Here is a 12,500-nt window from a genome sequence, read left to right as displayed (position 1 = left end):
AAGAACATTCGCACTTATATATTCATTATGCCTCGAGTTACAACTCAATGTAGGAAAACCAAGCAAAACTATTGCGATATCTTGCAGTGAACCCTTTTTACACGAGTTCGTTAGAAATGAGATGATGGTTACCCAACAAATGCACGTACCTAAGAGTGATGCATGTCATATCGGATGCTAAATTTTAGGACGAAATATATACTTCGGAATAATGATAGATAACTAAAATGTGAAGGCATTCAAAAAAGGTTGCAATGTGAGGTAGTGCCCCATTTTCCTAGGCAACTTCCCCAATCAAATTGTTTGTTTGAAAACCCACTGTCTCCTAAATTATCAACTAGAGGTTACCGTGGCTACTGCCGCATATTCAGTGTTGTACAAATTCATATTTCGTTTACATTTCATTCACCTGTTCCTTTTTAAATATTAACGGGTTGCGATTTGGATATCCATAAACACCACTGTTTTTTTCAAATTTGCCATTGTTTCCAACCATTATGAATCCTTTTACAATAAAGACAAAAAAACTACAATATAATATACTGCAGAGCAGATGACACTTGTTTTTTATTGCGTGGTTTTATAAGAATAATGCAACGCAAGATTCGCATAGCTGGGAGAATTCTGTTCTCTGATTGGCTACCAAGGCAGGGTATTCAGAGTGGAACTGTGACTTGAAAGTGAAGCTGACTGATATTTGAACCGTAGCGACCCGTAGCTTTACATAGCAACACACTCAAAATTGGAAACAATTGTGTTGTCGAAAACATTGTCTCCGTTTCTTTTACAAAGCAAAAACCTGACCGAAAGAAGGAAACGGAAGATTTTCTTTGCTTTAAAATTTAAATTACTATTTCCACGAAAGATTTTCTAAGAAGCCGCTTACGCTTACGAGCACGAGAAATCGACAGCAGTCTATAGCAAAAGTAAAAAATGGCCGAAGGAAGAGAAAAAGCGCAAGTTCTTCAGCAACCTAGGAAGAGAGGGTTTCAGTCGTAGAGTATACAGACGATGAACTACAGGCCTTCAAAGAAAATATGGCTTCCGAAAACACACCATAAAACTACAAGTATTGATGTTCGCCGACTACAGTCGTGGCACTCGGCAAAGTACAAAACAGAAATTAACTTAACAGCATTTCTAAAGCGGAGAGGCCCCAACCGCTGAAATATATATATATTTTTTGTTGAAATATAAAAACCGGAAAAGGATGACGAGAGCAAAGAATATGACTCGGGGTCGCTTCAAACTAACCGCAACGATCTTCGCCGCTATTTCCTCCAGTGGGCATGTCCACCATCGCCCGACAACTTCAACACTGAGAAAAATGAAGAATTTGATGAAGTTGCCAACATGGTATCTGTCAAGAAGAAGGCTTTGAATAGGTAGGGTATTGGAAATAAGCCAAAGGCTGAGGACAACTCAACGTCAGACGCTTGGCATAAAACAGTTCCCGTCGGTAGAAATACCTTGGACGGAAAATTAAGTGACGAATTCAAGCGGCCGCAAAAAAGTCATCTAAAGCCTCCGCGAAGAATTTAAGCCACTCAAATATCAAAGCTGACTGACCATGTGGATAGGCCTTGGCGGATTGTGCTCCTAAAAGTGGCATATCATACTACTAAAAGTGCTGGAAATTTTGCCATGTTATGCCAAAACTATGCCAGAATTCCCAAATTATGCTCCTGATTTCCGAAATTACGCTCACAAAATTTGGTAGATTCTGTGCATATAGGAATGCAATAACGACACCAAATGTTGGAGTCGTATCAACTCGTATGGCAGTTGTGCTACAATCCTCGCCAAAAATCCTTGAAACACCCCTTTCCCCTGGACAGTGTTGAGACGACACTTTACTGTTTCACTGGCTACAACAACATTGAAAAAGGGAGCTCGAGAGGGACGAAAACGGTGCGAGAGTGTTCAAAGTGTTTCAAGGTTTTTGTCTAAGATTGTAGCTTACACAATCCCACGTGAGGCCGGAAGGGAAAACCAGAGTACCAGACTCCTCCAGTTCCAGTTCGCCAAAAGAGGCCTAGTAACTAAGCATGTCAGAACAAAAATACTACCATAGACCTTAATTCTTTTATCTAAGTGCAAATTAGCTTACCAAGTCTCGATACCATACAGTGAATTGAAAAGAATTTTTGCCCTAAAATGAGGCTTGGTAGGCTAATTTGCACTTGGAGAAAAGAAGCCATTTATGAATAAGGTCTATTAGCGCAGCTAAAAAACGCATTCCAAGAACATACTACCAAATTTTAATTTATTTCTGTAGAAAATACACTATATTTACTAAATTTTATGAATCTATGCTCCAAAAAGTGGTAAAATTTTCTTATTATGTAGTGGCAGTGCTCGTTTAAAAAATTATGCTATTTTGCTCTTATTACTGGGTTGCCTATGGCAAACCCAGTCGAGGTCTGCGTTTAGTTTGTTTGTTTTTTTTTTTATTACTGGGTTGCCAAACCCAGTCGAAATCTGCGTGTCGGTAAAAGTCTTGCCTGTCACTCCCCTGCTAAGTGGTGGCTTTGTGCATAGAGCCTTCTGCGCGTATTTTCTTAGGATCGAGAGGGTAGTGGGAAATGCGTAGATTTCTCTGGTGGACACAGTAGAACGATTAACTTAACCGGCAATGGCGTCGAAAGTCATGTAACGCGAATGGCGTTATAGTGGATCTTTGAACAAAATATACCCTTATGAAGCTCAATAATGGCAAGTCAATTGGATTTACAGGCGGTGGAATCTTAAAAGCGACGAGTAATGGACTTCGACAGCAATCTATGGCCCGCCGAGCCGAAATCAAAGTGAGCTGTATTTACCTGAAGTACATGGTAATTTAATACGATCGAGTTTCTTGTCTTCACGCACGCAATGAAATAGGAAGAGGTTTTCGCCTCTAAGAGCAAATATGTTGTTTGTTTCAATAAATTTTTCGCTGGAAAAGGATTCTATGGTATTTTCTGCCTTTGTGAATTATAATATCATGTTGAAATTGAAATTGAATTGAAATTGAATTGTGTATTGAATTTTCGAGCTTAAGGTTGAAATGTGATATGGGAGAAGTTTTTTAGTATTGCTGTGTAAGCAGGAAGGGTTCACAGGCCTGTTGGAAGCGTGCTTGAGTTTCAACAAAATGAGCCCCAAAATCAGTGAAGAATTGTGACGCAGTGAATAATAAAGTAGCTGCTATTTCCAAAATGATGGAATTACCTGGTTAGAATAAATAACGTCGTACGCGTCTTGGAGAGTAAATTTTGACTTTGCATAAACAACAGTTGGGCGATTGTGATCTTTGTTTTGACTTCGCTCATTTCATTGTCAAACTTTATAACACTTGACAGAAAAAGAAACTTACAAAAACCCGGTATCTTGCCATCATTTGACACAGATACTTCACTGTTTGGCAATTAAACATGCCGCGGTAACTTCATCACGACGCCCGCTGAATTCCGGCGATGTCACTTTCGATTTTGCGATTTATTTGTGCAGCCAAAACGTACAATAACAAAATTGAACGTTTCAAAAATCCCCCAAAATGTTTGTCGCTGATCGTAATTGTTTATATTCTATATTCACGGCTCAAAATAAATGTTGTTTTCATGTCGTAAATATGTTATTCTCGAGCCGCGATCGTCCTGAAAACTTCCTTCTGCTCTTTCTAAAAACTGTGTATCAATATTTATTTACTTTTGCATCAATATTTGTTTTTGCATAAAGCAAGCTAACAAAATCTGTACCTTGCTGAGTTCGCATTTGTTAGCGTTAATAGTATTTCCGGTCCGATGCTTCTCTTTTATGAGGGGTATATTGTTTTGGTCTCCCATCCTAGAACACGGTTCTATCTTCTGCGATCGTCTGCGATCACGATCGCAGGATCGCAGACGATCGCAGACGATCGCAAACGATCGCAGAAGTGGGTTTCCATATGATCGCAGACGATCGCAGAACTTTCTGCGATCTACGATCTGCGATTCGCGATCGTCTGCGATCATATGGAAACCAGCCTTAACACTAACCCCGCTGAACAGAGCTTAACTTCAGTGAAGTTTAGTATTACAAAGCTGTCAGATGCTCAGAGGGCACACTTGTGGTGAAAAGAAGTTGTGAGGGAACTTGAAAATTATCAACATGTCAGCCCAGAAGCCAATGTTTATCGCTTCTCTTTTATTTGTTATTCTTCAGAGTCTGGAATGCTGTATTTCAATACCACACAATTCAGCGCCTTCTGATTTTCTGTAGCACGTACCACAGGCAACCCAGTGTATGCTTCACGGAAGCATTTCGTTATGCCAAAAATTATGTTAGCACAATCTGCCAAGGCCTACGTGCAGACCCCAATTCAATTTACAGTTACGGCCACAACCCCGTTGAAGAGAAACGCAGAATGTCTAACAAACTGGCCGGTTTTACCACAAATTGAAACAACGCGGGCGACACTTCGCCTTTGCTTTTGCCAGAGGTTTTTGTTAACAGCCCAGCCTCTGTATTACCGCCAGTTGTACAGAACAGAGTTCACGACGGAGGGGGTTATCTGGAATCTCCAACGAAATCTTTGAGTGGACTGTTCAATGGTGTAATTTGGGACGCTCCATCAATGATCCGACCGGTATGGATGAGTAAGATTCCCACTGCCTGGATTTTTTGTCGGTGCTTTTGTAAAAGATTTCTACCCGAACAACGACTCAACAACTTCCCAGTAAATATTCCATTAATCCTAAGATTAACCCCAAAATAGCGCAAATGCATGATAGAGCGTATTACATTCATTTTGAAAGTGAGTACCAGGGAAAGGATTGCAGTTATTTTAAGAATGATAGAATGAATGAATTATTTGCTTAAATAATTATGTCAAGCAGTCTAACGAATATAGGTTTGCGACGTATTAGTAGTTCAGTGACATTGGAGACCTCAGTGTAATTATGGGCTTGACAACATCTCAAAGAAAAATGCCCAAACATAAATGCCAAAAATGTAAGATATCCCACACATTTTAATGCGAATCATGGTAGATAGGGGTATGGAAGAAGAGATTTTTGGACTCACATGTTTGAAGAAACATGTTTTGAAGGATGAACAGCTGTGAATAATTCTGTAATAACTTAAGATTATCGACAAGCAAACATGCACAAAAACGTGCGATCTTTGAAGCTTCAAAAGGAAACAAAATCGCTAGGAATTACTTTTTCGCGGCATTTTTTATGAGTACATTATACCCGCCCCAACATGAGAATATTATCATGCGGAAAGCGGATCCCAGAAGTTGGCCTCATTCCTCAGTATGAAAATTGTTTGGAATCTGTTATTATTATTATTATTATTATTATTATTATTATTATTATTATTATTATTATTATTATTATTATTATTATTATTTCATAGACAACACCTTATTGGTCCTCCGTTAGTGTAAAATTGTACCTCCGCGTTATGTTTAAATAAAAGATGTAGAAGATATAGCGAGACAAACTTCTCTCCACTTCTTCTTTTTGTTGTTATCTTTTTTCACACGACATATTCTAAATTTAACACTAGACCCTCCGTGAGGGTACACTGGGTTGCCTGTGGTACGTGCAGCGTTCCAGGCAATTTTTTCAAGTTGGGGGGTCATTAAGACCATTTAAGGGGTCACCCAGAAGTCATACCAGCAGAGGCCCTTTGGCTCACAGGTCCTCACACGTCCGTACGACGAAACAGATCCTTTTCTGAGGTTGAATACCTGGCTACCGGCCTATGAATTACTCATTTGTCAGAAAGAAGAAATTCCTGTCCTCTTTAAAAAAAGTTGACACGCATTGCTTACGTGTGGTAGTGAAGTAACACAGCGATTTATTCCATAATGTCAACTGAGCTGTGTGTTGTCTTCCAGGAGATTCAAGTAGTCCTTGCGTAATATGTAGCTCTAACAGTGCACGATATTGTTTTGGTATTGTCTATCATTGTAGTGCCATGGTAGAAGTCTTGGGTAAATAGCCTGAGAAGACATGTGGTTACTAGCAAAGTACTGTACCCAGAAGGATTGAAGAAAATAGATGGGAAGTGAAAAACATTGTCTTCTGGGATGACTTGTTGACAGTTGTCTTTGCGTAATATGTAGGTCTAACAGTACACGACATTGTTTTGGTATTGTCTATCAAGTCCTAGATAAATAGCCCCTTGAGAAGACATGTGGTTACTAGCAAAGTACTGAACCCAGAGAGATTGAAGAAAATAAAAGGGAATCGAGAAACATTGACTTCTGGGCTGACATGTTGATCATGCAACTTCTTTCCACCTCAAGTGTAAGCGTGTACTGACAGTACCTGACAGTTGTTTAAAGTTGAAGTTAACCCCTGTGCGGTGGGGTGGATGGGCGACCTAAGAAATATACCACTCAGTAACAGAAGCATAGGACCAAAAATTCTATTTTAATGCTATCGAATGCGAATCAAGCAAGATACAGATTTTGTAGGCTTGCTTTATGCAAAACAAATATTGATGTAAAAGTAAATAAATATGGATACACAGAAGAGCAGAAGGAAGTTTCAGGACGGTCGATCGAGAATAAAATATTTTGCCATCGGTAACAAAATTTACGACGTGAAAACAACATTAATTTTGAACCATGAATATAAAAAGTTACCATCAGCGAAAAACATTTTGGGCGATTTTAGTTGTTTTGTGGTAATTGTACTTTTGGCTGCACCGAGTAAATCGCACATCGAATTCAGCGGGTGCAGTGATCAAGTTACCGCGGCATGTTTACTCGCGAAACAGTGAAGCATCTGTGTCAAATGATGCCAAGATACCGGGTTTTTGTTTTTGTTAGTTTTCTTTTTCTTTCAATTGTTATAAATTTTGACAAGAAATGTTCGAATTCAACACAAAGATCACTCTCAGAGGTAGTCTGCGTAATATGGTGGTTTTGTCGAGCCGGGCGCACGAGCGGCGAAGCCGCGAAATTCGCGCGCGAAGCGCGCGAGAACGGTTCTGTCCTCGCCCGCCTTTATTACTGAGCAAACAAAACCGCCATGCTACGCAGGCTATCTCAGAGGTTGACCATTGTTTCTGGAAAATCAAAAGTTTACTCTCCAAGACAAGGTTATTTATCACCAGGCAATTTCATCGTTTTGGTAATAGCAGCTACTTTATTATTCATCAGCGTCACAATCTTTTGCCGATTTTGGGGGTCATTTTGTTGAAACTCAAGCACGCTTCCAACAGACCTGTTTATTTTCGTGACTTATGCGTTACCACAAAAATTCTCCCTGTATCAGATTTCAACGCATGTATGCAAATTTGCTAAGCTCGAAAATTACACAACATGATAAATTTACAAAAGCTAGAAATTTCACAGAAATATTTTCCAGTGAAACATTTATTGAAACAAGCAACATATTTGCTATAAGAGGCAAGAAACCCTTCCTATTTCAGTTGCGTGCGTGCAAGCGAAACACACAATCACAAAGCATATGCAATTAAATAAATTTCTGACAGTTCACATCAAACCCTTTTCGAAAGAACCTTGACCGTAAATAAAGCACAAAAGAGACGACAAGCTATCATTCAAATAATTTTTCACTGTCACATTTCCAATTTTTTTTAACCTTTGCAGAGTTGAGTACAAAACAGGGGCACCCAACGAGAATATAGTTCAAAACCACTTAAACATGGCATTGTTAAACGTATTTTAGTATTTAAACGGTAGATGTAGGCATATTTTTATCCCCTAGAAATTTTTTCATCTGTTCGGATTTCCTAGCTGAAAGTCTAGTGATCCGAAAATTATAGGGATCAAAACTTACCTTTTCGAAAATTTCAGCCAGGAAAAGGCTCCCGAAAATTCTAGGTGGCCTTTTTTAGGGTAAATATCCGTTTAAAATGGGTAATTATACCAGTTTGTAGATGTTCGAAAATCCTAGGAGAGGCAGGCAAGCAAGAAATGTTACAACAGACGTTCCGAAAATTTTAGTTCTCAAATCGTGTTCCGAACAGATATTTTCCCGAAAATTGCCGTTGGGTGCCCCTGACAAAATGAATGTTACTTGCCAGACAGACAGGCAAACTTTAAATAGATGCGACTTCAGTAAACACTGTGAGACACAACAGAGATCACAGATCTCCTTGTGGTGTTCGATTCCTTCTCTGTCTTTGTTGAACCCGTAAGTTACCAGAGAATTTTCCATTTGGTTTCAGTGTTGTACGTAACACCACCTTGGCGAAATATTAGAAGTACAGCTCATTTTGATTTCGGCTCGACGGGCGAAAGATTCACGCTGTCTAAGTCCATTACTCGTCGCTTTTAAGATTCCAGATCTTTATGTTTCACCACCTGTCTTGACGTTCCATTCTTGAGCTCCATATGGGTATATTTTCTTTAAAGATGTACTAAAACGCCATTCGCGTTACAATGACTTTCGACGCCATTACAGGTTGATTGTGCAGAGCAAGCTACGCATTACCCCAGCCCCCTCAAACCTAACAAAATACGCACAGAAGACTCTATGCACAAAGACACCACTTACCAGGGGAGTGACAGGCAAGACTTTTTCCGACACGGAAAAAAATAACAAAAACAACAAAAAAACCCACGAAATGAAACCGAGATTCCTACTGGGTTTGGTAACCCAATAATAAGCCGGGCTGGCTCACCTCATGTAATACCGGGCTGACCGGGTTGGCCCGGCTCATGTAATCGGCCCCTTATTCTAACGGCTCGTCTCTCTCTTTTGAAAGGTCTGGATAGCTGCTGCTAACACGCAAGAAATGAGCTCATATCAAACGAGCTTCTTTCATTCTGGAAAAAACGCAACTTTTTAGTCCGACGTTTGCAGTTTTAATTTTCGCAAAATTGATGCTTAATCTCTCTCGCTCAGTTAGCCTTCAGGGTGAAACTTGAGTTTGGCAAAAAATCAGCGATCGAAACTTAGACCGTCTGAGTTAAGCTCAGTTCTTTTCAGTTAGCTGCAAATATCCAGCAATTTGTCATAGGAGAGAGCAAATTTAGAATATGAGAATTTTCGTGCCTTTTTTTGACAGGCAATTTCACGTGACTAGATCTCTAATATTAGCATGAATGTAGACAACTCTTTCTCGTCTTAGTGATTACTGTTTCCTAACAACAGATAAAACGGGAAAATATGTCGGAATATGCCAGGCCTTAATTTCATACCATCAAGAATATAACAAAGATTCAAAAAAATAAGTCATTTAAAACCGGTGGTTCAAAGTGAACAAATTTTTTTTCGTGCAGACTGGCTAATTTGCCTTTAAGGGGCCGGTACACTGTTTTTATGCTATAATGAATCGAGGAGGGCTTTATCATTTTTACCTTCAATGCTGACGAATAGGGTGAGTTTCACGGTCGATATCTCCCCTCATGTCGCAATTATAACAATATTTGAAAACGTGATGGACAGTTCTGGACCAACGTTTAATTGGTCAATTCTTATCGTTCTGTTGCCGCTGTTGGGAAACCAGCAAAATTTTAAGTCAGTGAATTTGCCGGTTGTTTATTTGTTATGTCGGTGCCAGTTCAGACGTCGGACAATTACAGTAGAGCAATTACCTGAGCAGTTTTGTCATTGGAGGAGAAGGTAGTACGTTTAACAATGTAAGACTGGAAGATGAATAAACAAATGTAATACAGAGTGCGTGCTTAGTCAGGTTAGCTCACCACTTCTTACTGTACTCTCCTTCATTAATTTAGCTCTTATTACAAACAGTGACTGATGCGAGCAGCTGACGACTCCGTGTTGCTTTCGCCAGCTCAGATGACTGACAGGTTAAGCGATCCGCCAAGTGAGTACACATTTTCAATTTAATTTTTAACGTTTCGTCTGTGAAATAAGTAAAATTGACATCCTCACATGAAACCACTAGCCAAAATATTTGTTACATCTCGAGGAAGGGAAATAAAATGCTTGGTTTTCTTCGCTGAAATGTAGAAAAACAGAATCGAGCAAGGCTCTCTTCTGTACTCATATAAAAACCATGCTGTGTGGAATGATGAAGGATACTTTATTGTAGCGCAATGTTGGGCGTAATAAATGTCACCAGCTAATGGTGGGTTGAGACCAGTAATGCAAATTTACTTTTCAAAAACGTCGCTCTACAAAAGCTGTCGCTCATAAGTGAGATATTCCACAACGTGATGGCAGGAGATGACAGACGAGTGCATCGAGTAATAAAATGGTTTAATGCTTCGTCGTTTAGGTGATAAGAAGGAGCGAGAACCATTGGCACGAGTAAACTTGACGAGAATACAGTGTAAGTACTAACTATTTCAGTCCCTTTTGACTCAGTCTAGTTGTGTTCACTGCTATGTCAGCCTCGACCAAAGAAAGCAGACCTTTGCAAGAATGACAGTTTTAACTTGCCAGGGTACCATAGTTGAAATTAAGATACAATCAGTGTATATATCTTCGATTTAAGCAAGGATTTGATCATAAAGATAGAAAACTCTTTTGCACGGTTTCGAATTCACATTTTTGAACCACAACAGGAAAGCTTAACATGCGGTTAGTTTCGTGACAAAATTATGTTTTCTGTTACCCTACTTACAGCCTTAAAAAGGTCTTTAGTTAATCTGTATTTTATCCATTCAAAGCCTCACAGGCAGAAACCTATGGATTGGATATCGAAGAATAAAAGTTTAATAAGTTGCAGTTAATAATTTCGATTCTCGGTTCTACTCGCTTAACGTATGGTCCGCCTTTTTCCATCCACGTCAACTTTGGCCTAGGAGTGAAGCAGAGGGGCGTTAAACATAGGAATAGAAATCTTAAGCACTGTGACTTATTATCAAAATTGCTTCAATATCAAATCTTTTGGTAACCGATTTGGCCGGGTAGACAAACCTTTAGCCAGGCGAGCATCGCAGAAGAATATGATCCTGCTTTCAAAATTGACCGGTTTGTGGCAGTTTCACTGAAAACTATCTTATCAAGCAAAATGATTCGATCCCTTACAATTTCAAAAAATTGCAAACGATGCAGAAGTATTGACACTTCAGAAAGCGGTGCCTGTGTGCTGAATGAGGTGAACTGAATCTTCCAGGGAAATATTGTATTTGAGCATTTAAGTTTTCAATTATTTTGTGTACTAACAATCTGTTTCTAACTCATTTCAAATAGATTCGTCATAAACTGAAACAAGTAAACATACGAACCAAAACACAGGATAGACTCACGAAAGCTTCACCAAGCCGGTGGGTAGACACGAGAAAACCCGCACTGCGATAAAAGTCAGTCAATTTGCTCCGCACGTTAAGGTCCCCTTGAAAAAGGTCCAGAGCAATAATATCGAAAGTGTTCTCACATGATATAATGTCTTTCAATTACGCCTTGTTAAACTCGTGGATTTGTTGACTATTTATACACCCCAATTCATGTTCAGTTCAGTATCATAATAACTTGCTGCCGAAGGATTTTTTTGAGAACATCTTTCTACGTATATCGCCTAAACATAATACTGGACTTGTAGCATCAAGATCAACTTGTTATATTGTTTACATCCGAACTGATTATGTAAATTTAACTTCATATTGCATTTCTTGGGTCCTTCAACATGGATGAAGAATCAGAAGTGTCTTTTTTGTGCCTGTTCACGCGGACAATGTGTAGAAATATTTTAAGTAGGTATGTTTGATGCTAGCCTTGTATTCTTAATTCAATTCTGTCCTAAATTCAACCCGATCCAATTTTGGTTCTGTCACTAGCTGGTACTATTTATTTATTTTATTATTGCTTTTTTCTTAAACACCTTTTTCTTTCTTTATTATCAATTTTGGTTAAATTTTTCAGTTACTTTTTTTGGCTATTTTCCAGTTCTTATCCTACTTTAATCACAGCCCAAATTAAGAACTTAAATCTGCTGACTACTCATCTCGTTTCTCAGTGTCCCGACTCAGTATTCTGGGTAGTTTCTTTATCCAATGAATGAGTTGCCCGTCCCCAGACCCCTTTGTTTTCCTCTACATTTGCAAAGACTTCTGGGATAGCCAGGGGGCAAAACAAACCAGTCGACTCCGCTCGAAATATAAATCGTTCGAGTTTAAGAAGTAGTCATGGGTGTGCAGTGTTTGGATGCGACAATGACCGTCGATATTCACAGCGACAGATCAAACTACTAATGTCTTGAGATTTTACCCTTCGCGATCCAACAAAGCCGGCTTAAGACTTGAAATGACAGCTTGAGAGAAACAACTGTAAAGAACAAACTTCAAGGTCACCTGGAGCACTTAATTTTGCTCTCATCATTTCGCTGTTGGATACCGTTGTGATACTTGCGAAAAGCCTATTTTGTACGTGAAAGGTCAAGTTATCAAGACAAGGGCGACAATGTGAAATCGTTTGCTTCGGTGCCGGTTAAAGCAAAGCTCGGAAAGAGTGTCAACTCTGAATAATCAGCTGTGTTCAATGTATACGGAAAACCAATTTAAACCAACTCTGCTTTCCGTGACACAGCAAACTCTTCCTGAAAAAACAAAAACCACCTCTTCCGAGCGTCAAGACGGTCGA

At 39.3% G+C, this 12,500-nt stretch overlaps 1 protein-coding gene across 8 annotated transcripts in view; it reads left to right on the top strand.

Moving 5' to 3' along the window:
- LOC137978800 (polycystin-1-like protein 2) overlaps positions 1–12,500 on the top strand; it is a 98,018-nt gene that overhangs the window by 10,910 nt on the left and 74,608 nt on the right. For 3 of the 8 annotated variants that reach the window (XM_068825878.1, XM_068825882.1, XM_068825877.1), the window contains exons 1-3: positions 9,707–9,780; positions 10,195–10,248; positions 11,115–11,188. Coding sequence is in view for 5 of the 8 variants with exons in the window: in XM_068825871.1 (XP_068681972.1) it covers positions 9,711–9,780; positions 10,195–10,248 (124 nt within the window). In the remaining 3 variants the exon portion in view is untranslated. Of the gene's footprint in view, positions 1–9,688; positions 9,781–10,194; positions 10,249–11,114; positions 11,189–12,500 lie in introns of those variants that run through there. The other 5 variants (XM_068825871.1, XM_068825875.1, XM_068825873.1 and 2 more) reach the window with 2 other exon arrangements.

The sequence above is a fragment of the Montipora foliosa genome, chromosome 12 (genome assembly GCF_036669935.1).
Source record: "Montipora foliosa isolate CH-2021 chromosome 12, ASM3666993v2, whole genome shotgun sequence".
Classification (NCBI taxonomy): Eukaryota; Metazoa; Cnidaria; class Anthozoa; order Scleractinia; family Acroporidae; genus Montipora; species Montipora foliosa.
Note: the sequence above shows the minus strand (reverse complement) of the source record. Positions and strands in the feature narration are given on the sequence as shown.